Source organism: Athene cunicularia (assembly GCF_003259725.1).
Source record: "Athene cunicularia isolate RWA chromosome 15 unlocalized genomic scaffold, athCun1 chr15_part1, whole genome shotgun sequence".
Taxonomy (NCBI): domain Eukaryota; kingdom Metazoa; phylum Chordata; class Aves; order Strigiformes; family Strigidae; genus Athene; species Athene cunicularia.
The window spans coordinates 12,377,721-12,403,534 of record NW_020799121.1 but is presented as its reverse complement, the minus strand read 5'-3'; the positions used below and the strand labels follow the sequence as shown (position 1 = coordinate 12,403,534).

Genomic DNA, 25,814 nt, shown 5'->3' with positions numbered 1-25,814 from the left:
GGCCAGGAGGCAGCGGGTGAGGCCCCGCGGCCCGGCCTGCGGAGCCCTGCGCTGGGCACTGCCCGTCCCCGAGCCCCTTGGCTCTGCCCTTCCCTCCCCAGCTCTCTGTTTCCCCCTCCCTCAGGCCTGTGTTTGCCCCCTCTGCCGAGCCCTATTACCCCCGTCCTTACCCCTTTCCCTGCCTCTCCATCCCTTGGGCTGTGTCCACCCCTCCCAAACCCCTCCAATCCCACCCATTTCCCTGACCTCTCTCCTCTCCTTGGTGGGATTTGCACCATCCCTGCTGCAGAGGGGTTATCTCCTCCTTTCTCCTCATTTTGTGTGTGTGAGGACACAGGTGATGCAGATGAGTTTGCAGATGAGCAGCAGGTGGAAGGCCCAGATATCCTGTTTCCTGAGCAGTTGACTGAAAAAGCCTCCTCTGTGGCATGAGAAGGAAATAGGTGATTTGAGTGGCCAAAGTGTAGTCGTTGCAGGCCAAACTGACACGGGGGCTAAATGTGACTCACTCATGTGAGCAGATCCAGCAGTATTTGTAACATCAACAGCTTTTCCCAGGCAAGCACATCTGATTTTGTGGATGGTATCCTGGGCAGTGTGGCTAGTTAATGTTTTCTTAAGAGCTTCTGCCTCAGGATGCTCCTTTGGAATAAACCTAGTCTGACTCTTTCATCTTTTCCAAACAGATGGAAAGAGGCTGACTGGGATGAACAAAATCCAACCACAAACATAGATCTTTCATCTAGTCTTTGTGACTTTTTTTACTGGCTTTATAATTTCAGATTTTTGGAGACTGATTTTATTAAAATAAATAGAATGAATATGTTCCCTTCAGTAGGAATCATTTAAGTTCTCTTGTCTTAAGAGTTGCAAGTTCTCTTCTTTATTCTGATGTAGTTTACTGAGGATAAAAGTCATGGTCCTGTAAAGAGTTAAGATTGGTCCAGTACTTTAACCATAGTGTTGCAGAGAAGCCTTTCAGAAAAAAATTTGGAAAAAAAAAAAAATGATGGAAAGGGTGTCAGAGACAGCAATGATTTTCCATGGCTCAGAATTTCTATTCTCTACTCTCAGTATCTGTGTAACTCCCACAAGCTTCTGAAAGAGTTACTTGCAGAAGCAAAGTCATGGCCTGGTATTTTAGATCCGTAAAAGAATTTTGTTCATACTGTGCAAAAAAGATAGGACCACGGAAGTTAAGTGCTGAAGCCTGGTGTGGGTGTGAGTAGACTAAAGGAATGATACAATTCAACTTCCCACTCTGCACCTCTGAATGGAGGCAGCTGCAGTGCTGCAGGTTAATGCTCAAAAGCAGTAAAACGGGGAGGATTATAATTGCCTGATACTAATATCAGCACACAAAGCGGCATGGTCTTTCCAGTTGGGAATGCAGCTATGTCTTTTCTACTTCTTTTAAGTGTCCAGAAGCCTGTGCTGAAAGGGAAAGAGAACTTGGTGCACCTTTTGAAAGACAGTATAAAATAAAGTTTGAAATTCTTGACTGGCCCTGGAATTGATGCAGTTGTTCCTGCATCCTGTTCACCATCACTTTTGTTCATGACATAACCACAGGCATTTTCTGTGTCATAGATCTGGCACGACAAAACCCTTAATTGTTTGCATTTCCTTTTACAAAGTGGTTTCATCTTGAAATGCACTAATCAACTTATTTTGTCATTAAAAAATAAATTGAATTGAAAAATGCTGGTAAGGATACTGTAAATAAAGACCAATTGCCTGTGGAACGCAGTACAATCACTTGCTTATTGGGTTTCAGATCTTCAGCAATAGTGCTACCCTGTGGGAAAATGAACGACTAACACCAAATCTGGATGGTTGATTGTTGAAAGATGATGCTGAAGATGGAAGGAAATGCTCAGTCATTTAGTTTGAGAAGAAAATTGAAAGGATTCGTCTTATGGATTCGTCGCATGGAATACCTGTTCTTTAGTTGAGTTCTCTTGTGTTATTCTTTCATAGGGATGACTCAGAAAAGCAAGACATCCCCTCTGCAATCTACAGACAGTGAAAGTGTGTCAGGTCATGTACCAGCTCTCTCTACTGCATCTGAATTGAGTAAACTGGGGCAAAGATTGGCAAATGACAGTATGGAACACACACCACAGGTAAGTCTGTTGTATTTCCTCTGTTCTTTTGTGTCTGTGCTGGCTTTCTGACACAAATATTTCAGTAAAACTGGTAGGCAAATTAAGGAGGTGTGGTGCAGAGCAAGTACCCAGAACAGAATATTTCACAAGAACAGGAATTGCCATTCAAAAGGAATGGCCTGCCGTAGCCTCTGACATTGACTAGCAAGACATTGCAAAGGTAATTTGCTTGGCAAAACACTGACTTTTGATGAGAAAATGCAGCAGTGAGTTACTCAGGTACTGCATTAGCTATTCCCAGAGTTGCTTGTGAAATAAAAGTTGCAGTTAGAATAACTGCTAGATAAAAACACCATGGGAGGAGTATGTAAGGAACAGTGGACAAAGGCTTTTGTACCTGAAGTCTTTTACATAATTAGATGGTTAGGATGCAGTCTAGGGTTTCTGTCTGAACGTGGTTTCTGACTGAGGTGCAGGTGGAAGGGGAGTAGGTGTTTGCCTGTTCTCAGGAAGGTATGGGGGGCATTTAAGTGGTTTCTTATGTTTCAGGCACAAATGCTTTTTAGTCCTGTTGGTCTGGAAATCAACATTGTTTCCAAAATGGTTTTTACTGTTAGCTGAGTGATTTTTGTAACATTTCATTAATGTTAGTAGTTTACTTGGGCAGCGATGTTAAGATAATGGAGTTAAACTAATGATTCTGTCTTTTTGTTCACAGCAGGAAAACATTTTCTTGCTGTTAAGAAAAGTGGCAGCAAACAGCAATAGTCATACTTCCTTGTTATTTTCTGTTTCAGCTACAGGAAGGGAAAGTTGACAAAGTGTGTTTCTATGTGGCTCTTGATGAGATTCCTGAAGAATTTGTGTCAGATTTTACTGTATATTTTCTGAGAGACACCAAAGGTATGTGTCCTGAATAACTGCAGGATCAGCATTTTTAGTCTTTGCATTAAACAGTACTTCACACTGAGAAAAGGTGATAGAGACTGGGATCTAGGATAGTGCCTATCTGAATTAACTGAGTATGAATACTCTCAGACTAGAACCAAGAATCAGGAATGCTTTTCATAAAAATTTATGGAAAATTACTTATCTTCTGCATTTTACCAGCAAGGGTCAAGCTTTCACGTTGCACTCAGAAGAACTAACAGGATTTAGTTACTAAACTGCTAAAACTGTGAAGTGTTTTGAGGATGAGGAGCTGGATGTGAAAGTCAGACCATGAGGTGCTGATAAGCACAGCTGGGGTATCAAACTTCCTGACATGACTCAAATTCTGATACACAACAGCACATATTTTATTCTGATAGTTCATACTTTTACCGATTAACCAATGACAATAGTTATTCCAGTATCTGGAGTAGCTCTGGTTTTGGTCACAATCAGACCTCAGTATCTAGCTCTAGCCCCGTAGGAGCAGGTATTTCCACACCTGTATCTAGGATCTACCCACAGTATGTTAATTTAGTGCCAGAGACCCGCCACAGTATAAACATTATTTATGTGGGCTCACCCAGCAGCAACATGCTTTCTGTATCAAATAATTATATTCATGCTAATTGTTTGTATACTGTTTAGAAAGCGTTACTGAACCTATTGACCTGGCTGAAGCTAATGAGGTCCTTCCTAAAGTGATAAAGTTTGGTGTATTGACAGATGATACTCTTTTGATGCTAAAGAATGCCATCGCACAGGTAAATGTGTGACAGCTTTTATATATGGAGTCTTGAGTGTTTCTAGGAGTGATTTGCCTCTTTAGTATTCTGCTGACCATATGGACTATGCATAAGAAATACTAATATTTAATGAGTGACCTTCATATGCCAAAATGGAGTTTTTGTTAATGTACTTATTTGATATTTTGTTTCCCAAATTTTTGTAAAGATAGGGAGACCAGCAGCATTTCATTGCTTGGCCCTATATGAGAAACATTTAAGAGTGTGACACCAAATATTTTTATTTTCATGCTGATAGACTTTTGTAAAAACATGCTGGAGCAATTCCCCCACAGAACTTGAGGCAGAGAGAGTGATGCTAAAGAGGTAAAATGGAAAGGAGATGCACTTAAATTAAATTTTCAAACAACATATCCAATGCTTAAGCGAATTGCTAGTAAGCTGACTTTCATTGTTTTATTTTTTAATATGCACCACCTAATCTGTGGTACTTGTTTGAATTATAGGTGTTCTCACCAGCTCCCTCCTATAGTCAGCAGCAGACTGAGGAACCTTCCTTTCATCCAGATGGTGAAAAAACAGATCTTGAAAAAAGGAATTTCGCTGAGACTGAGCTTGCAGAAAAGAAAGAACAGCCTGTGGAACACTGTGATACTCAGATGAGGAATGAGATTCAAATGAATGGACAAAAATTGTTAAGTGTCACTCAGCAGACTATACAACAAGCTCAAGGTGAGTGTTCTGCCTGTGCCAGCACTGTGGTGTGGTACATGACAGCAGAAAGAGGTTCACCTAGGAACAGCTTTATATAGAATAACAAATACAGACAGTTTCCGGGGAAGCTCCAGACCTGATTAAACTTTCTCTTTGCTGATAACAGTAGTATTTGCACTACCCTGAAGCATAGCAGGCAGTATGGAGAAATGGATTAAATCAGTGATAGTCTTTCAATCTGGAGTAAGAATAGAGAGGGTAAATGTGCCTCATTGCTGAGCAGTGTTCAGGGGACTCAGACCATAGCAGAGTATGGAAAGTGGTGGATCGAGTGAGACTTTCATGTGGTGTTTAGCATCCTTTCTCTGACAGGGGCTACGGTCATGCTATTAAGGAGAACGTAGTGGCCTATAAGAGGCAGAGGCAAATTGATAATTTCTTCTGCAAAGCCCTAATCCTAATTCGTAACAGAGATTAGATTAAGGCTTGAAAACTGAGAGCTTTTCATGTATTTCTAGGAATATATCTTTCCTTGCACCGTGTTAACAGCGCAGCATCTGGATGTATTTTGCCATATTCTCAGATAGGCAGAGCGGGTGGTATGTTACCTGTCCTGGAGTAGCTAACGAAATGGCAGGTGAAAGCCATTTCAGTGACGCTACTTTACCAGTGCTGATGGAACAAGACAGTTAACTCTCCATGCCTTTTCTTCCAATAGAAGATATTAAACTGGTGATGCCAACTGTAAATCTAGATGGAGAAGTGGCTGTTCTTGCTGCAGTTCCAGAAGTAGTTGAAGCTCTGGAGGGTTGTGCAGTGACCTGGCAGAAATTAATATCCACAGCTCTAGAGAAACAACTGAAAAAGGTTCCACAGGTAATGTTGCCTATAACACCAAGCTGCTTTTATTCCAGGAGACATTACTTCATTTCCCCACAAGAATCTCTTTGAATGGTTTGTGCTAATTTTTAATCCATCTCCATGTTTGATTGTTGGAGAACCATTTAGTAATTGATGTAAAGTAGAACAAAAGTAGCGAAGAACTGCATGACTCTGGGAAATAGAATATAAATAGAACATAAAGTAACTCACTGCACATCCTACCCACACAGGATAACTGTGGAAAACTAAGGTACTTTTGCTATCTGTGCTCTTCTGAGACATGAAATATTAAAAGCTGCAGTGATTCTTTTTCTTTTTAAAAGCCAACTATATTTTTGCTTGAAAAAGACCTCTCTCAAACAAAAAAAATCCAGTTGTAAGGTTCTGATTCTGCAAACACTTACACATATGACTAATAGCATTAAACATACTGAGGGATTTCATGTCCACAAAGTTACTTGCACATAAGTTTTGTCAAGCATGGTCTCTCCAGCTCCAACTCAGGGATATACTCCCCATAAGCAGTTCCCCTCAGTGTGTGTAAAACTCTTGATTTCAATTATCATCTGTCTGGGTTTTTTGCATAGTTGAATCATATCAGGTTTTTCTCATCATACAGAATATTGAAAAGAAGGAACAAATACAGTCCTGGTTATAGCTTTTCACTTCTGCATACTGGTAATTTAGAATTTTTATTTTATTCCACTTTACTGGTAGGGTAATGGTCCACTTGCAGAAGTTGACCGCTGGCATGAAAGAAATGATACTTTAAGTGCTCTTACTGAACAGACAAAGCTTCCAGAAGTGCAAAAAGTCTTGGAAATATTACAGGAAGCTGAATCTCAGCATATTGGAGGTTTACAGGTGGTCTTAAGTGACCTCAGAAAACAAAATGCGGAAGCTCTAGATAATGTTAAGTTTCTTTCAACTCTCGAATGCCACTTGAAGGTATGTATCCTTAAGAAAACGTTGTGAAGTTTTAACTGTAGTTACCTGAGTTTTTCTCTGTTGATATAATCACCTCTTGTTTATTTTGTACTTTTTATCAGTAATAAAGATATACTCTAGCTTTTTTTATGTTGAATTAAAAAGAAGCTTGCTTATTTGGTTTGAGTTAGAGTTGTTCTGATATTTGAAAGCAGAAACCCAGCCTGGAGCTGTGAACAGCTTGGTTTGTAAATCACAACCTTGAGAGAATTTGATAGCATAGCTGAATTGGGGAAAACAAGGATTTCTCTACTCCCTTTTTGAGGTAGCTTCTGTGACTGATTAGAGCTGATGTCTCAGTTTTTAAGTTTTATTGAAGATCATCCAAACATTCAAATAAAGAGTTGAGCTATAACCAGTCTTGGGACATCTTTTAGAGAAAAGAGAATGTTAATGAGACAGGACCTAAAAAGCATATGGAGCAATGAGTGCAGATTTGTACATCCTTAGGCACCAGGGTGTTTCCTTGACTGGGCAATATATTTAATAAAGCAACAGACTTTTTAACCTTCAGATATTTATAGAATAAATATTGGTTTATTGAATATGAATTTGTATATTTTCATGACATCTTATTCACAATATTTATAATGCATTTAATAGAATTTAACATATGGCACTGGGTTTAATGTTGTCTTGGATACAATACCTTCACTGATGAATGCTCTGAGAATGATATGGATTATCTCACGGCATGACAACAAGGATGAATGGATGGTAGCCCTTATGGAACAAATTGCATGGGAAATTTCAGCAAGAGTATACAAAGTTGTGGATTTGCATATGCTGTTTAAGTAAGTACTGTATTCCTGTTTAACTAGGCTGTATTATTAAAAGCTTTGCTTGTTTTACAAGAGGTGCAGTAGATAACTTCATCAAATGTGTTTCAGCTTTTTTCCCTAACTGAAGTTGTACTAGAAGGTCAATTAAAAGTCAGTTTCTTTTGTAATTTTTATAAATTACTGAATCAGTCCTGAAGAAATAGGTGCTTGTCCTCTTTTGTCTCAAAAGGACAGAAATCAATAAAACCAATAGAACTGTAGTGGTTAAAAAGTGGCATAAGTAGCATCAAAATATCTCCTTTCCAAATCAATCACACTGAAAATTAAGATTTCACAGTTACAACTTTTGCCTAGATCTTGTATAATTAGAAGCTGCTAAGCCAGGGTATATTAATCCAGCCAAGATACAGTTTTCTGTCTATAGTTCTTCTGTCTATAGTATATTAACTGTTTCAATTTGGTTAATAGAGAAGATAGAGCTGCTGCGAAAAAGAAAATAGCAGAAGCCAAAAGCACTCTTGAACAATGGAAGAAATGTTATTTTACTGTTCGTGCCCAAATTGAAGAATCAGGAAGAGAGCAGCACTGGGAATTTGACCAAAACCGTTTATTTGAAAAAACAGATTATATGACTTCGGTCTGTCAAGATCTGTATGATATTTTGCAGGTAGTAATACAGATAATAAATAAAGGATTGTGTGATCAGTGTCTTACTCTGTAAAGGAGATTCTTTTGTATTGTAGTTGTTGAAATGTTAACAGCCTTTCCTTCTGTGAATGGTTTTGTGTTTAACACCTGAGCAGTGCCTTTGATTCCAACAAAGCTGCATTTAGTGCTTGAAGACAAAATAACTCTTCTCAAGGTACTGGTTGAGGAAAGATATTACCGTGTACATTGCTGTTATGGACATGCAGACTAGTAACAACTGTTCCACAGATATCCAATTTTTGTGTGTTGCTAGCCTAATGATGTAGTTTTAGATAAAATAACCATTTCAGTATACTATAAAATAAGGTCTGACCATACATGAATCAGTTTATCAATTGCAGGATAACGTGTGCATGGAGAGGTGCTATGTTTAGGCTAATTGAAGTCACGGTAACTAACAATATTAGTGGTCCACCAGTGGTCAGATGCTATAGGCTATGAATGTAAAAACTGTGTATATGAAAAGTAGAATAAAAAAGAGCAATAGCTGAGTATAATCTGTTTTAACAACTGAAGTGTTAGGCCTGCAGAGTGGTTTTGTTTTTTTTTTTTTCCATAAAGCTACTTAGTGTCTTGTATAGAAATACACAAAATGTAAATCATAACACATTCTCTGAGCTTTTTTTATTTTTTGAAGGATGTGTTAAAACAGAAAAACACCCCATTAAAAACAAAGCTTTCTGGTATGTTCTTGTGAATTAACAGGTCATTGAAGAGTTTCACAGTATATTTGGTCCTGAACTGAAAGCTGTCACAGGGGATCCAAAGCATGTTGATGATCTACTGAGAAGAGTAAATGGACTAACTAGTCCCATGGAAGAACTGACTTTTGACCCTTTTAGCATCAAAAGTGCACATGACTGGAAATTAATTATGGAAGAATTTAGAGAAGTTGTTTCAGTAAGTACCATATACTGTGATTCTCCCCCTCATTACTTTCTATATACAAATTCCATCTAGAATATTGACATTTTCATTTAAAGAAAATGTACATTTGTGAAAGAAAGGAATATATGAGTAAATATGTGAATGAAAATGTGAGGAATTTGACCAATTTTTAAAGTCAGTATTGTGTTTCCGAGTAGTTTTTGTTTATAGTTCCACTTTATCTTGAAAATGGTGAAGCACACTTGTAGTTCATTGGCACAATCGCTACAGCATGAGCAGAGGCTACATATGACCTCCCTGCGCTTAGTGCTCACATGTCTAAATCAGGTCCTACGGAGAAGTAAAACTTCCTTTTCTGGATTCATTCAGTCCTTCACCCCTCAGCTAAGAGTACCACGAAGTACAAGTTGTTACAGTGTTTTCTGTGATTTATATACCTGCCCAGCAGACACATTAATTAACATTAATTTCCTGCAGCTTGCTGGAAAGCCATCAGTTTGTTAGTAATTTGTGAGACAAAAAGTAATAAAAATATGCCTGACCACTATTATTAAAGTGGGTTTTTTTGCCTTCTTTTCTTGGTTTCGCAAGATGAATCTGTAAGTGACAGGATTTCTTGGCCTTCTTCCTTTGTTTAGCTTATTGAAGAAGAGACCAAAAACTTTATTGATGACTCTTTTAAGACCCTTCGATCAGCAGAAGCTGCATTTGACATGCTATTAAACTTCAAACACATCCGCTCTCGAGAAACCATTAATAAGCAGATGATGATGAAGTTCAGTGATATTTTGGACCGATACTGTAAAGAGGTAATTAACTGATGTAGTACATGAAGTTATTTACCTAGTGAAAATCATAAATCTCTGTACGGTGTCATTTACTCTCTGAAAGACTGAGAAGTTTTACAAAATAAACATAATAATTGCTCTCACTGTTTTTGGAGCCTATTGGAGAAATAATATAGTTAATTTGCTGAAATGGATGTGCATATCTGTATGTGTGTGGCACTGTGTGGGAGCTGGAAGATGTTTGCATGAATTCTGAATGCAAAAAGGCTTGCAGCTATTCCTTTACCTTGTGAACAGCAGTTCAACATAGTCCTATCTGAAAAAACACAGCTATCACACCCTACAGCTTTCTTGTGATGGACAACAAGTTCATGGTATGACTGAAAGGTGTCAGAGATCAACTGTGAAGGCAGAAATAATTTCTGACGTGTTGAAGACTGTATGTTGGAATGCTTTTCATGTCATAGCATTTTTCTTGATATTTCAAAGAACAGAGTTTAATGATAAAATGTAATCTTACAGGAAAACTGCCACAATAGCATTTTCACAAGCTATAGAAAGGAAAACATTTTCTGTAATTCAGTTAATACAAACAAGAGACGCATAACAAAGAAATGATTTTTTATCCTGCTGCTGGAATTAGCTTCAGAGCTTGTGCTGTGTACCAGGTTAGATACTGACCATGGACAAGTGGTGGAGAAAAGATTCTTTGCAATATTTTATTCTCTTCTAGGTTGAAATTGCTAAGGAAATCTTTGTTCAGAACCTTAAGGATCCACCGTTGTACAAGAATCATCCTCCAGTGGCTGGAGCAATATACTGGTCCCGATCTCTTTTCTATCGGATCAAACACACTATTATTCGATTTCAAGAAGTAGAGGATTTGCTTGCTAGTGAACGTGGAAAGGAAGTACGTTTATTCTTCTGATATTTGATGAAGATATACTTTCTTCATACCCTTCTTCTATAGATGTGAAAGTGTTCTTATGTGAGGGGAAATTCCAAGAATATCTTTGCATGCAGCAAACCATGTTTGATGTGAAAAGCTGAGTGGGACCTTCCCACTGTTTCCCAGAGAGACAGTGACAGAATCAATGACAGAATTCAAGAGCCTGAATTCTTCATTGTCTGCATTAATTACATTACTCGCTCTCTCATCTAGGATAAATTGGAACCATATTAAGACACCATATTAAGACAGGTTAGTTGCACATTCCTCGTGGTCTTTAAAATGAGTTATACAGAATTTTCCTTTCTAGGTAAAACAAATATATCTTCAAGTGGCCAAGACGATGAAAGAGTATGAAGAGCAAAAATACAATCAGTGGAGAGATGGGACAGAACAGATACTCCCTGTGTTATTGAAAAATACTCTGCTGACTGTCATCACTAGTGGGGCTGCAACCCATGATAATCCAGAGACTTCTGAGCAGGTGAGATAGAAAATAGACTTCTCTGTGGGGAAGAACTGAAACCTATCTAATGATCAGTGAGATTTTTTTAGTTTTTGCAAGGAAAATTTCAAAAGTTCTAAGATCAGAATTTTTTGTGGTCCTTTAGAAGACATAGTTGCTGAATGACCTGGCAAATGGATGGATGTTATTTCTCTATGTGTTCTTCTGTGCTGTAATTCCTGTTAATTTTGGGGTTTGGGTGCAACATTTTTTGGATGTTAGAACAAAACTTAGGACTGAAGTAGGTGGAGGTAGGTTCCTAGAAGAGATCATGCAGAATCTTTTTCTAACTAAACTTTTATCTGACTATGAACTTCTACTGGGATTTCAGTATGTAAACAGAGGGGATTTGATTTGTTTTGTATAATCAGTTTTCACTGAAGATGTGGTTGTATATAATTTCTGAAACTAGAATGCTGAGGTTGCTGTTGAATTTTAAAGGCATTTCCACAGGCTCTGAATGAGCCATCCTGGCTTTTACCTACTGCCTTTTCAAACGTCTCCAAGAGCTAACCTTTTCCTTGCATTGTAACTGTTCAGTGTTCTTCCTCTTTCCGCTGCTCTTCCTTGTGTTGTAGAGCTCTGTAACAGAGGAGTCTGTCACCACAAAGAAAAGCGTCCGCTTCATAGTGAATTTTTCTCCCACACTTCACGAGATTATCACTGAAACAAAGTACATGGAACAACTAGGGTTTCCAGTCCCCAAAATAGCAAGATATGTGGCATTACAGGAAGACAAATATCTTAGGTAAGGCTATATCAGAATATCTGTTCACATACAGACTTCCAGCAGTGTTACAAGTGATTTCACTCTTAACTAGAATGGGCCAAGCTTGAGTCATCAAATTTTGGAAATGTGAGAGCTCTTAGTCACTTTTTTTTTTTTTCTTAAAGGTAAAATTATTAATGGCCATGTTGCACTAATAAGCTTTTCTCTGCACTGTCTGCATCTTTCACCCTGTAGGACTATGTCATACAAATTATCATCTCATCAAATCTCAGAAAAAACAAGGAAAGTAATTTGTTTTGCAATTAGCTGTTAGTGCCATTTAGATTTCAGCTCACATTTAAATGCACTGCCACTTTCTTCTTGTGCATCTTTGGATAAGTTGCTTTTGCCCAAATTATCACAGGCATTTAGCACACAGGGATGCCAAGAGGAGCCCTAACTGGATTTTAAAGTTCACCTATTAAGTTCATTTATGTGCTGCAAACTGAGGCTGTTAAAAACTTTTTCTGAGTTGGAGTGGGAGAGGTTGGTCTAGCTACTGTTGGAGCTATATGAAATTTTTATTTTGTTTTCAATAGGAAATGAATTGCATTTATAATCAATACATATTCAGTGTGTAAATTTTGTTTTATATGGAAGTCTGAACAGAATGATGGAAGTGATCTGCTCTTTGATCTGAGTTCAGAGCTGTATTTCCAGAAAATCCTGATTTTTATGTTTTGGTGTGTTTCTTACACTCATTAGGTATACAAGTGGGTTGAAAAACATGCTGGATCGCTATCACAAATTGATGGGAACACTGAATGAAGCAGAAACCAAAATTCTTGATGACCATATTGAAGAACTCTGGAGAGTATTCAAATCAGGGCACAGAAGGCTCAATTGGAACTCCTTAGGTAATGGAGATACTATTTTTAAATGGCCTCAGATACTGATTTTCAGATAAAAAATCTCTTCAATTCTGCACTCTATATATATATATTTTATTAATGTCATATGACAGCAACATATCCCTACATGGTACATCTTATTGCCATGGTCAGAGTCAGAATTATGTTTTTATTATATTTAAAACACTGAGTTCATTATATTTAAAACACTGGAAATTGATGGAGACCTTGGATAACAGCTGTAAGGGAGCTAGATGCAGGATTAGATGAGAAATCATCTAATCTTTCAGCAGAGCATCAGTTCATTCTCAGAGATAAAACACATCTGGTTGTGGAAATTTTGATGCATTGGTGAAATATTTGTTAAATGAAAAAAACCCCAACAAATGGTTGTGATTTATTTCAAGGTATTGGTGACTTTATTATCCGATGTACAGAAGCCATCAGGAAGTTTGAATCACTTGTCCATCAGATTCATAATAATTCTGAAGACATAAACAAGAAGCTTCTGTTCATAGAATCAACAAATCTCTTTAAATTTCCGCTTTCAAAAAGTGGTGATGAACTTCCTAGTAAGTCTTTATATTTTTATTTCCGAGCTCTACAGTGTTTTATTTTGCTCTGTCTGCTACTTTGCATTTTTAGTTGCTGAGATCAACCCTTCTAATTGTTACCAAAACTAGTTATGGTAGTATTTCATGGTGTAACAGAGGAAGCACAAGCAGAGCTTCAGTACCATAAAGCTGACGGTGTCAATAAGAAAAACATCAAGATGAGTATACAAGTAGATCATTTGACTTGTGCCTACCTTGTTTTGGATCACTTTCCCCTTAGCTTTCCTTTGATTTCCTTGTCCTCATATGCAGTAGCATAGTCTTGGAGCTACAATCTGCATGGAGTGTCAGCTCCCTTTGGGCTATCTGAACTGAACTGGTTTCCTCAGATGGAAATTGCAGTGAGGTGGTTGTCTCCCAGGTCTCCCTGTCACTTGAGTGAGTGGGTGATGGATCAGATTTCTTTCAATGCTTTGTAAGTCTTAAAAAAGTTACTTTCACATCTAATGGTTGTTATTAAATAATTGAATCCATACGGCTGAAATATTAATAATTAAGCATTAATAAGTGAAGATAATTGTTATCACTATACAAAATCAATTTCATGTTCACAAATAAAGCCCAGCTAATTATTACAGTACACGAGTCTGTTAGGTCTTTTGCAGTTAATAATGCTATTTTTTCTATCTTTTGCAGAAGCGAAAGAATTTTTTGAGTACATTAAGTGTGAAAGAGCAAAAGATGTGGCACACATGGTTAGAAAGTATTCTGCAATTCCACAACTGCTAATAAAAGTGGAAAGACGAGTTGCCAATACGAACAGTGGCAAATCTCCAAACTTAACTTCCTATTATGCATACTGGGAAAAAAGGGTTTATCAGGTGTTGACACAGTTAATTGTGAAGTAAGTCAATTGTTTGCTTTAATGAATTTTCCATTGTTGGATTTTACTTGACTTGTTCTGCAGCAGGTGGGGCCAAGGAGGTTCCTGTAGCAAGATATCATAAAGGATTGTATTATAAGCAAGATATTATTACAATAGAGCATTGCAGGGTTGTAAAAGCTTCCCAGACATCTCCTCTTCTCACGATCCATGTCTTTGTAATCTGGTCCATGCTCAGCTGGCTTCGCTGTGCTTTCTTGGCTGGACTCTTGCAGTGGAGTTGACCGTAGTCTCAAGGTCATTTTGCACCAGGTTATCCCCATTCATTCCTTCCAATAGCTTCTTCTAGCTAGTCAAGCTTGTGCATTAAATCAGTATTAGTGGGGTAGTTTTGCTCCGATACACATCAGTGTTTCCAGCTGAAATTGGTGATAACTGACCTCGGACAGATCTGCTTACATATCTAATCACATACCTGATAATTGCAGTCTCTGTTGGGCATTTCCATGGGGGGCAGCACCTGATTATTACTGTCTTTGACATGGTTTTTTTTTTCTCCTTTCCCAGGAATTTGCAGGCTTTTAACACAGCTGTTCTTACAAACATGCCACTGTTCCAAACAGAAGCTGATTTATCTGTTCCTGAGATAATCTTGCAACCTAATGCCACTGAGATTGACAAAATGACTGTACAATGTATCCAAGACTGTGTTGAGGTCACGAAGGTGATTTTTGCTACAAATTTACTTGTTGCCAGAGTTTGCTTGTGATTACAATGAATTAATCTTGCTTTATGTTTGGGCAAGCATGAATGTCAAAGGGAAGATTCATATTACTTTATCTTGAAATCAAAATATCCAGTACACTGTTCTAATTTTACAGACTGTCCTAATTTTAACTGATGACAAGGGAAAAAAAATGCCATAAAGCTTCATGCAGTTTTAACTCAGGCAGAATTATTACTTTTCAGCAGTTTTGTCAGTGTAAGGACATGATTTAGTTCTATAAACCAGCATACATCAGAAGGAAATTCTTTTCAGATTGCACTGCAGATGTTGCTTTCTGATGTATGTATAAGTTGGTTGAATAAAGAAGGTGAGTAGCCTTCTCTATATTACAGCTCTCAAAACCATCAGAAAAACAGTTCAGAAAATGTTGGGAGAAGGGCATCTAGGACGCATCCAGGACAACAGGTTTTCAGCAGATGAAATATCTAGCTTGCTGTCAAAGATGTAGCAATATTTCCCTGCATAAGTATGTTCACACTGAACTGCTTTCCAGAAAAGAAGCCAAATGTTGTGTTGGTGTTCCCTGTGCTGACAGAGAAATGATTCCAGATGTCACCTGAAATGAATAAATTTAGGTTAAGTGTGCTTTCTATGCTCAGATTTGCTGTTCTGCTCCACTGGTGCATCCAGTCTCTTTGACTGAATACCTATATCTCTGTGTCATGCTATATTGTTGCTCAGTGGAGATTTTAAAAGCAGACTGAGTAATGCATGGAAAGATTTTGTTAGGATGAAACTAACTCTTCTCTCAAGTTTATAAGAAAATGCAATCTCTTTTCTTGCTGTCAGAAAAAACAATTGGTTTGAGAAATCATTCACACCACTTTCTACATGGTCTCCTAAATAATGGTGAATTTCTTCAACGAAAGGGTTGTCAAGCATTAGAACAGGCTGCCTGGGGAAGCAGTTGAGTCACCATCCCTGAATGTATTTAAAAGGCATGTAGATATGGCACTTAGGGACATGGTTTGGTGATGGACTGGGCAGTGGTAGGTTTACAGTTGTCCTCAATGATCTTAAAGGTCTTTTCCAACCTAAATGATTCTGTGGTTCTATGAATGATTTGACTAAAATGACTCTCCATAAAGTAACTATTTTTCAACCCTGTCTTCAAAACTCTAGCATTTTGTACGATGGATGCATGGTACGTGTATCGAATGCCCTCCTCAGCATGTTGAGGAAGATGAAGTTATCACTTTCAGCTTTTACAGTGACATTTCCCAGAACCCTCTGATAATTGAACAGGCTGTTCTCATCACTCAGAACGTCCACAAACTCCTGGCTTCTCTCAGCAAGTATTTGAACCAATGGAAGAGCTACCACCTTCTGTGGAAATTAGACAAAGGTGTAGTCATGGAGAGGTTAGCTGCAGAAAAGCCTGCTTGTATCACCTTTGATGAAGAGCTGCAGTTCTATATGAAGGTAACTCAAGAAGTGACTCAACAGCCCTTGATTAAAGATGAGCAATTTATCAGGCTTCAGCTGGCTCCTTTAGCCTTCACAGTGCAGGAGAATGCTAGAGGCTGGGTGATTTCACTTGGAAAGTTGCTTAATGAGTCTGCAAGAGAGAAACTTTTCAGTCTTCAGGAGGAGATTCAGGTAGGTGGTTCCAGTTTGGTTTTGTTATCTTCATCACATAGACTGAAAAATGAGTCTGCATGTTATTTACTTGTGTTTTGTGTTTGACTCATCAGTAAAATTCTGCCTAATTGCTTTGTCAGAGTTGCTTCTGGAAATTATTTTTACTTTTTACAGAGATTATCACAGAGTCTGAAGAGACCACCTGATTCTCTGGAAGATCTCAAAATTGTCCTTGGCACAATTGCAGAGATCAAAGACATGTCCTTCAGTGTGGAACTGAAATACCTTGACATCTGGGAGAGATACCGAACTCTTGCAATGTACAATATTCCAGTAAGTGTCTGTCTCAGATGTTTCAGGTTTGAGCTAGGGGCACAAATGCCTCATATGTGAATGACTAGATGTTCTCCTTTTAAGACATTTTACAGAATCACAGTATTGTTGACGTTTAGGAGGGAAGTCTGGAGATTGTCCAGTCCAAGCCCCCTTCTCAGAACAGTATCTCTACTTGAAAATAGACATACTGCATGTGTTTAAATCTGATTCAGATCACTTCAATGCTAGTTTTGTGTTTTGCAAATTTGTGATGTGAGCAGATATTCCTCACTTTCCTGTGACTATTTCTTGTGAGAGACGTTACTTGTTTTGTTTCAGATAGCTAAAGAAGAGAAAGAGATGGCCGACAAGATTAAGGAAAAGTGGGAGACTCTCTTCTTTGAAGCATCAGAAGTTGATCACAACCTTGGAGGCATAAAACGAACATTCACAAAGGTAATATTTGTAATTAATATTGAAAACAAATTAGAAATGGAAATAAAACAATTTAAACACTGTTCTCTTTAGATTACAGAGCAAAAAATTGAGGACTACAGCAAAGAGTTGGAAGATTTCTACCATAAATTCATGACCGAGGGCCCTGGTGCTGTTGGGGAAGATCTTGATAAAGGTAAGTGGATTAATGTGTGTAAAGTGACCTCTTAAAAATATCAGTCTTCAGACAATTCTTCACATTTTATGTAAAACAAGAAAATTGTACTTTCCTTATTAACATACAAACTGATCAACCAGGAATGTGACGTTTTTAGTACTATAACTTCTACAGACTATATGCAAATGCTGTCTTATTCCCCATGATCTGTGGGATTGTGTATCTAGAAAAATTCTTCTCCTCTCCCAGGATTAGAACTCATGGCCATTTTTGAAAAAGAAATAGAAAAACTGGAAAAAAATCATCAGGAACTGGGCAGTCTTGAGAAACTTTTTGACTTGCCAGTTACAGTGTACCCTGACTTAATAAAAGCACGGAACGATATGAAAGGTCTAAAGCAGATCTATGAAATTCAAGAATTACAAAGTGTAAGTACTGCACTGTGTATACACAGACACACACATATTTGTGCACATACACACAGAAAAGGTAGAAGAGGCTGCGCTGTCCTCTAGTTAACATCTACTCTGTTCTAAGCCTTTGTGTGAAATAAGCTGTGACCTATCACTGACTATCACCATGGAATGATTTTAATGGTTAGTACAGGACTAACAATGTCTCCCAAGTGGATCAAACACGTACTATTATCAGATAGGAGCAGACCTCCCTCCCCCCCTAATAATTATTGTGTGGTATTTTACTGAAAAAGTCTCCTGATCCTTTCAGTGGAACTACTTTTAGATATAGTACGTGTACAGGTGACAATGGGTATCTCAGGCTTTAATTGATCTTAACTGTTTTTTTTTAATGATTTATTTTTCTGAAATTAAAATGCCTTGTAAAGTATGTTCTTAAGGATGCTTTTTCTGTTCTCCATGTTGCCTTTTGATTATATCTATACAACTGGTTGTGTTTGGCTATGAATCTGTCTTGGACATGAACCTGTCTCTTCCTCTGTAAAATGTTAGTACAATTACATCTGTATCCTGACTGTGGTCTCTAGATCCTACTGTAGTGGAAAGATTTTTTTTTTTTTTTTTTAATATGATCTTTTTTCCCCCTGATGACCTTGTTCCCAGGCAGCTAAAAAGGAATGGTCTCAGACACTCTGGATAAACCTCAATGTCCAGTTTCTTCAGGAAGGCATTGAAGGATTTCTTAAAGCCCTTCGAAAGCTGCCCAAGCAAGTACGGGGTATGCCAGTAGCCTTACACTTGGAAACAAAAATGAAGGCATTTCGAGACTCCATCCCTTTGTTGCTTGATTTGAAAAATGAAGCTTTAAGAGAAAGGTTTGCTTTGATTTATTTAAATCCATTTTCTGTGTACAAGAAGATTTTGTTTGTTTTGTTAAAACTTTTAATTTACTTACTGGCGTCAAGCCATGTCCTGCAGCTTGAAACTTTACTTTCTGCTTAATGAACTTGTGTAATATCATGCAAGGTGACTAGGATAATTTATGTATTCAAACTACTAGTTCTTTAAACACTAAAGTGCTAAACATGGTTTCACTATTATATATTAATTTACAGTTGTTTTCATTTTTACTGTATGGGGGTTGCTACAACTGTTGATGTGTCACTTTAAAACAGACATTGGCAAGACCTTATGAAGAGAACAGGAACAAGTTTTGAAATGACAACAGAAACATTCACTTTGGAGAATATGTTTGCTATGGAACTTCACAGACACTCAGATGTTATCAGTGAAATAGTTGGAACTGCTGTTAAGGAACTTAGCATTGAGAAGGTAATGTAAAAAAATCATAATAAAGCTTAAAAGACAGATGACCACAGTCAGTGTTTTATTTGAGATTTTTATATTGGCGTGACAGCAAGTTTGGCCATCTTCAGGGAGCTGCCATGATGTAACTGATGGCAAGTAAGACCAGTAGCTCTGTTACTAAGCTACCACATGGCACAGAATCCCAGCTGCCTTGGCTTTGGCAGCAGTGTGTTGGATTGCTGTTACTACAATAAGCAAGTCTGGCCTATGAAGAAGGATCTGAAGAAGGATCCATTCTGTTTCCATTATGACATTTTGAAATAGACCCTTCTTTATAAACCAGAATTAGAAAGTCTGTGCAAAAAATTTGCTGAATGAATTGATTTAATTTTTATGCTAGGATTATAGTTCTCTAGTTTTTGAAGACTGAAGCATGCATCTTTTTATGCTCACATGCAGGGTGTGAAGGAAATAGCAGAAACGTGGGAACACCTGAAATTCACTGTGCAAATGTACTTCAAAGGCACTGAGAAGCGAGGATTTATTCTGGGATCTGTAGATGAAATTTTAGAGATTCTTGATGACAACAATGTCAATCTTCAGAGTGTTTTGAGCAGTCGATTTGTGGGTCCTTTCCTTTTAACCGTTCACCACTGGGAAAAAACTCTGTCATTGATTGGTGAAGTAATTGAGGTAGGGAGGAAAGTGCTGGACTAAATAATTAATGTTTATTACTTATAATCAAGGTTTTCTGTTGGTGGGGTTTTTTTTGGTTTTTTTTTTTGTGGTAACATTTGTGTCTTAGATCTGGATGGTGGTTCAGAGAAAATGGATGTACCTGGAGAGCATCTTTATTGGTGGAGATATCAGATCACAGCTTCCAGAGGAAGCCAAAATATTTGACAGTGCAGACAGGATGTTTAAAAAGGCAAGTAACTGACTTGACTTGTGATCAGTGTAATTATTTAGAGCCTCCAGTTTCATAGGTAGCTGTAGTTTTCTGTGTGACTTGCAGCACTGAGGATGGTATGTTATAATGAATTGTATATGAGCTTTGGGAACCCAGGAACTCTGATGTTTTACTTCACATCTGTCATACACATTCTCCTGATTTAGCTAAGCTGGGCAGAGGTGTGATCCTTGGCTGGCAGTACCGAGCAGGCAGAATCCCCTTTTCCTTTCATTGGACACATCTTTTTACCTTCACCATGATAATAAGAAGCTTAGATGTGTTTCTGTAGATTTAGGATCTACATACATGCACAGAAGTCTTTGCTGGTCTAATGCCACTGAACAGATATTCCCAGTATGAATATGGCTTACTTTTCTTTTTCCCATCTGCAAAACTGAGATAATTCTGTGATTCTGAAATGCTGTGTTTGTCCTTTACTTGAAGTACCACTGTATACAGGAGCAAAGTCAGGTATATCCTTATGCGTGCATGACTTGGGATACACTTGCTTTTACAGTAGTATCTCCATGCTCTCCACTCTGAAAGCATACTATCTTCATGTTTTCATACAGCACTGCAGCAATAGTAGGAAATAATCTTTAAAATTCTATTTCACTTCTGTAAGAACCTATGTTGCTTGTGCTGCTTGTGTGCTTTGTCACTAGTTAAATATAATTTAGTATAATCCCTTGCTGTTCAGTATTTTCTAAACTTTCTTTTCTCCCTATGTAGATAATGGATGAAACTGTAAAAGAACCAACAATTAAAAAGTCCTGTGAAGCCCCAAATCGTCTATCAGACCTCCATCATATAAATGATGTGCTGGAAAAATGTCAGAAAAGCTTGAACGATTATTTGGATTCCAAGCGAAATGCTTTCCCAAGATTTTTCTTTATATCTGATGAGGAGTTGCTTAGTATCCTTGGCAGCAGTAGCCCACTTTGTGTCCAGGAACACATGATAAAGGTACAATATCTGGCTTTCCACAGTGCCCTGTGCTTTTAGATGCTTTAAAAAGTTTAACAGACTATACTGTACATGCTCTTAAGGGTGCGTTAATATTTATTGCATGCAAAGAGTGTCCTGGCAGCATCTTGAAGAAGCTTCTGAATAACCAAATCCAATCTGATCAATAGTCTCTCCTGTCTCTTGTACTGGCCAGAAGCAGCTATGGTAGAGGAACATTGGTAGAGATACACCAGAATGATCAATCATTAAAGATGATTTCTGTAGCTCCTGATAGATCTTTATTTTCGAGAAAAAAAAATCAACGTCATTTGGGCCAGATCATCTGCTTGTTTGCAGTAGGGCTGCTGAGCTATATGTCAGAGTTTGTCTTTGATTACTTACGAGTCAGATCTATTTCTCTTTAGAGTCCATGGCAATTTTCTTTCAAGATTAAATGGGAGCTAGGTACACTTACGTCTTTGCAGCTTTATTTCTAAAATGCCAGTGAATTTCTTTGTTGGTGCATTTCAGATGTATGATAACATAGCCTCCCTGAGGTTTCAGGATGGTGATAGTGATAAGAAAATTGCAACAGCCATGATTTCAGCTGAGGGGGAGGTGATGGAGTTTCGCCAGGCTGTAGCTGCAGAAGGCAGAGTGGAGAATTGGATGACAGCAGTGCTAGAAGAAATGAGACGAACAAACAGACTCCTTACTAAGGAAGCTATTTTTCGATACTGTGAAGACAGAAGCAGGTGAAACAAGAGTGTCAAGGATAATACAAATACCTTATGTGTTACTGTGAACTTCTAGCAATATAGAAAAAGAAATTTTTACACAATTTAGCCTGTGTTTCTGTATGTGGAGGGATATGAATACACACATACGTAGTATTTTAACTGACCAGAAAAAATGGTGTGATCTATTGTATCTAATTTCCTAAGTCTTGAGTTTTTATTTTTAGTGTTGGGTGCACAGTATGTTTTTCTCACTATGAATTCCACTTGGCAATCTTTACACATGGAATATGCAGCTTTTCTATCAGAGTACTTCCTAGGCTTTTGAAATACTACAGCACACCTTGATAGAATTCTGTACATCTCTGTAAAATTAGGCTCATGTAGTAGTTGTTGCAGAAATAGGAGGAACATTTTTTTCCTTTTTATTTTTCTGTCCTGATTCGTTACTTAGAATAAACAGTAACTCAGACTCCCTCACTATATGTATTTCCCACAGAGTTGATTGGATGTTACTCTACCAAGGTATGATGGTGCTGGCTGCTAATCAGGTGTGGTGGACTTGGGAAGTAGAAGATGTCTTTCGGAAAGTGAAGAAGGGAGAAAAACAGGCGATGAAACTTTATGCTAAAAAAATGCATAAGCAAATTGATGACCTGGTTACCCGCATTACAATGCCTTTGAGCAAAAACGACAGGAAAAAATACAACACTGTTCTCATTATTGATGTTCATGCCAGAGACATTGTTGATACATTCGTAAGAGACAGGTAAACACCACCCCCACAGCCTATTGAGAAAACACCAAATGCATAAATTGTATTTCTATCCTTTTACCTCATGTGAGCCAGTCTCTCTTGTGCAGCATTCTGCAGGCTCAGGAGTTTGAATGGGAAAGCCAGCTGCGTTTTTACTGGGACCGAGCGCCAGATGAACTGACCGTGCGGCAGTGCACAGGCACATTTTCCTATGGTTATGAGTATATGGGCTTGAATGGACGCCTTGTGATCACCCCCCTGACAGATCGTATTTATCTTACACTCACGCAGGTATATATATTCAAGGAGATTTTTAATAACCAACCCTTTAAAAATACACTTCTAGTCAACCACAGAATTGTTTTATTGACACTTCCCGTTATCTCCTAGATGCCAATGCGAAGACTAATATATCTGAAACCAGTTGTGATGTCCATCTAACATGATTGCATCAGAGATAATATAGAATGCATTCACAGATAAAATTTAAGGCTTTTTTTTTTTTACCCAAGGGTTTATTTGTGATTTTGCTACTGACCTAATATAAATGTAATCAAAGCTTTGCTTTGCTTTTTGGTCTGTCTCTAAAGGCTTTATCAATGTTTTTGGGAGGAGCGCCAGCAGGGCCAGCAGGTACAGGGAAAACAGAAACAACCAAAGATCTGGCCAAAGCACTGGGCTTGCTGTGTGTAGTGACAAACTGCGGAGAAGGCATGGATTTCAAAGTAAGAGTTAAAGATCTGTGTTCTCTGATAAAGTGCCAGTTACTACTCTTTCTCAGGGCTCAGGATAAGGACATACTCCAAACTTCTGAATATGTGCCTCCCTTAGAGATACCACACTGATTGATAATGAATTACAGTAAAGAATGTCTATTTAAAATAAACTATTGAAAAAATTTCAGGTGCCTTCAAGCAGGGGAGCAATGACTAGATGATAGGTGTTTAAGCTTGTCATAGGCAATCTGCACTTGGCAAGTAATTATTACAAGACCTTATGACAGATTGTTAGCTCCTGAATATATAAATATCCAGAGGTTTTACCCAGTCATTAAGAGTTTTAGCATATTCCAAAATATGCTGACACTGAATGTTTTATATATTCATTGCTGACATGTTTCTCCTGTTGTTCTTGTTAGGCAGTTGGTAAAATTTTCTCTGGTCTTGCCCAGTGTGGAGCATGGGGATGCTTTGATGAATTCAATCGTATCGATGCTTCCGTGCTTTCAGTCATTTCTTCTCAGATTCAGACTATCCGGAATGCTTTAATGAATCGGTTAAAAACATTTCAGGTAAATGTTACCAAAAAAAAGAGTAATTGTGAAGGCTGATCTTGGTTTTGAGGCCAAGATTCAGGGTTAGACCTCATCATTAGATCAAAGGGCTGCTTCTGTAATTAATTTGTACTGAACATTTCAGATTCCAGAGTGTGTACTCTCAGTTTCAGAGGTGTTAAATCCTTGATGATTTCCTAATCCTCTTCTAGGTTCTGTCATTGTGAAGTGAGATAAAAGTAAGCAAAATAGGATAATAGTAAGTAAATGGGATAATAGTATAGTAGTAATAGAGAGAGGAGTAACTTAAGTTAATGTGGATTGTGAGCCTTTATTTGCTGAAGTTTACTGGAATTCAAGACAGACAGAAAATTTGATTGAGAAGTGTGAAATGTCTTGATGTTTATATGCAAGATACATTTGTAGCACTGTATGTGAATGACTATCTAAAGCTAAATATTTTAACATGTTATCCTTAAGTGGGTGCCCCAGTATTGCTGGTTTTCTCTTTGAGCAAATAGTACCATTTATTTCAATTCCAAAAACACATTGTTCTAACTGTGTCTTGTGCCTTTAGTTTGAAGGACAGGAAATTGCCCTTGACGGCCGAATGGGCATTTTTATTACAATGAATCCTGGTTATGCTGGCCGGACTGAGCTCCCTGAGTCTGTAAAAGCTTTGTTCAGGCCTGTGGTTGTTATTGTACCAGATCTTCAGCAAATATGTGAAATCATGCTCTTTTCTGAAGGGTTTCTTATGGCAAAGGTAAGAAAATTTTATTGCTAACCATGCCCACGTACACACCCCTGTATGCATGGCCAGTGTTTGGTTGCGAGTTATACATTTGTGATTCTCTAACTTAAATCTCCAACAGATGCTTGCCAAAAAGATGACAGTGCTGTACAAGCTGGCAAAAGAACAACTTTCTAAACAACATCATTATGATTTTGGACTGCGGGCTCTTAAGTCAGTGTTAGTGATGGCTGGAGAACTGAAAAGAGGATCGGCAGACCTCAGTGAGGTAGTTTTGCTCGTTACCCTGGGCAGATCATGTTTTTTCACTAAGAGGAGGATGTTTTTACACATCTGCTGTAGTTTGTGTGGGAAATAGGAGCACTGGTGTTATTTGTCTTTTTATTTCACTTTGTTCTTACTGAGTTTCATCATGCACTCTGCTACCAAGTTACCATCAGAACTCAAATTGAAGTAGGGAAATTGTAGAAAATTTTCCTTTTTGTTAAGTCCAGGATGCAAATAGTCAGATGAATGTCTCTGGATGAATAGCGAAAGCTGGTTTTTGAACAGTGAGTGCTCCAGTTATGCAGTTGTTAATTGTGTAGCTCAAGTAGTACAGTGTACTTATCAATGAGTTTTTTCAATACTGCACTTCTTTTTATGGCTTTCTTTTACACTTATTTTTTATTTCTCTATGTATGGTTGTGATACCCAGTTGCCTAGGGAAATTCTTATTCAAACTTCTCCTTAAAAACTTGGAGACAGCTGTAGGAAACTCTCCTATAAAGTTATGTACAGATGCATGTTGCAGGCTGGCAGGAAGTTGAGGTTTAAGTGGTGCTCTCAAGGGGACCACAAAACTTGGTTATGTTCATAAAACAGTTGGTTATTTTAACATCAAATCAGGAAAGCTGTGGTGTAGGCCATTCCAGCCGTTTGGCGTTTGGTTACTATGGTAGAAAAAGGCAGTTAATGTGGTAGAAAAAGCCAAGAAAATGTTCTCAAAGCTGTACTAAATTAATCAGGCAATAGTTTTCAGAGATGTTTGAAATTACTATATATTAGATAACTGATTAACTATTTGGTAAAGATTGATTCTGCTGTGTTTTGTCTAGGAAGTTGTACTGATGAGAGCTCTACGAGATATGAATCTTCCTAAATTTGTGTTTGAAGATGTACCTCTCTTCCTTGGTCTAATATCTGACCTGTTTCCTGGCCTGGATTGCCCTCGAGTCCGCTATCCTAACTTTAATGATGCGGTAGAACAAGTGCTGGAAGAAGAGGGTTATGTTGTTTTACCAGACCAGGTATAAAAACACGTTAATTGCTGGAGTTCTTGTTGTAATT

The 25,814-nt window shown here is 37.9% G+C and overlaps 1 protein-coding gene across 1 annotated transcript in view; it reads left to right on the top strand.

Annotated features, from left to right (window-relative positions):
• The first annotated feature begins 6 nt into the window (after positions 1–6).
• Positions 7–25,814, top strand: part of DNAH10 (dynein axonemal heavy chain 10) — a 55,809-nt gene continuing 30,001 nt past the window's right edge. The window contains exons 1-36 of the mRNA XM_026860066.1: positions 7–16; positions 1,981–2,126; positions 2,906–3,011; positions 3,687–3,802; positions 4,291–4,516; positions 5,217–5,374; positions 6,098–6,328; positions 6,971–7,161; positions 7,618–7,816; positions 8,563–8,757; positions 9,384–9,554; positions 10,267–10,443; positions 10,793–10,966; positions 11,566–11,735; positions 12,462–12,613; positions 13,015–13,179; positions 13,858–14,065; positions 14,612–14,768; positions 15,954–16,430; positions 16,587–16,745; positions 17,067–17,183; positions 17,256–17,358; positions 17,590–17,768; positions 18,420–18,631; positions 18,932–19,088; positions 19,524–19,757; positions 19,870–19,992; positions 20,749–20,982; positions 21,496–21,719; positions 22,201–22,470; positions 22,566–22,749; positions 23,049–23,183; positions 23,597–23,749; positions 24,309–24,497; positions 24,607–24,753; positions 25,583–25,774. Of these exons, the coding sequence (XP_026715867.1) occupies positions 1,983–2,126; positions 2,906–3,011; positions 3,687–3,802; positions 4,291–4,516; positions 5,217–5,374; positions 6,098–6,328; positions 6,971–7,161; positions 7,618–7,816; positions 8,563–8,757; positions 9,384–9,554; positions 10,267–10,443; positions 10,793–10,966; positions 11,566–11,735; positions 12,462–12,613; positions 13,015–13,179; positions 13,858–14,065; positions 14,612–14,768; positions 15,954–16,430; positions 16,587–16,745; positions 17,067–17,183; positions 17,256–17,358; positions 17,590–17,768; positions 18,420–18,631; positions 18,932–19,088; positions 19,524–19,757; positions 19,870–19,992; positions 20,749–20,982; positions 21,496–21,719; positions 22,201–22,470; positions 22,566–22,749; positions 23,049–23,183; positions 23,597–23,749; positions 24,309–24,497; positions 24,607–24,753; positions 25,583–25,774 (6,429 nt within the window). The 5' untranslated portion in view covers positions 7–16; positions 1,981–1,982. The remainder of the gene's footprint in view (positions 17–1,980; positions 2,127–2,905; positions 3,012–3,686; positions 3,803–4,290; positions 4,517–5,216; positions 5,375–6,097; positions 6,329–6,970; positions 7,162–7,617; positions 7,817–8,562; positions 8,758–9,383; positions 9,555–10,266; positions 10,444–10,792; positions 10,967–11,565; positions 11,736–12,461; positions 12,614–13,014; positions 13,180–13,857; positions 14,066–14,611; positions 14,769–15,953; positions 16,431–16,586; positions 16,746–17,066; positions 17,184–17,255; positions 17,359–17,589; positions 17,769–18,419; positions 18,632–18,931; positions 19,089–19,523; positions 19,758–19,869; positions 19,993–20,748; positions 20,983–21,495; positions 21,720–22,200; positions 22,471–22,565; positions 22,750–23,048; positions 23,184–23,596; positions 23,750–24,308; positions 24,498–24,606; positions 24,754–25,582; positions 25,775–25,814) is intronic.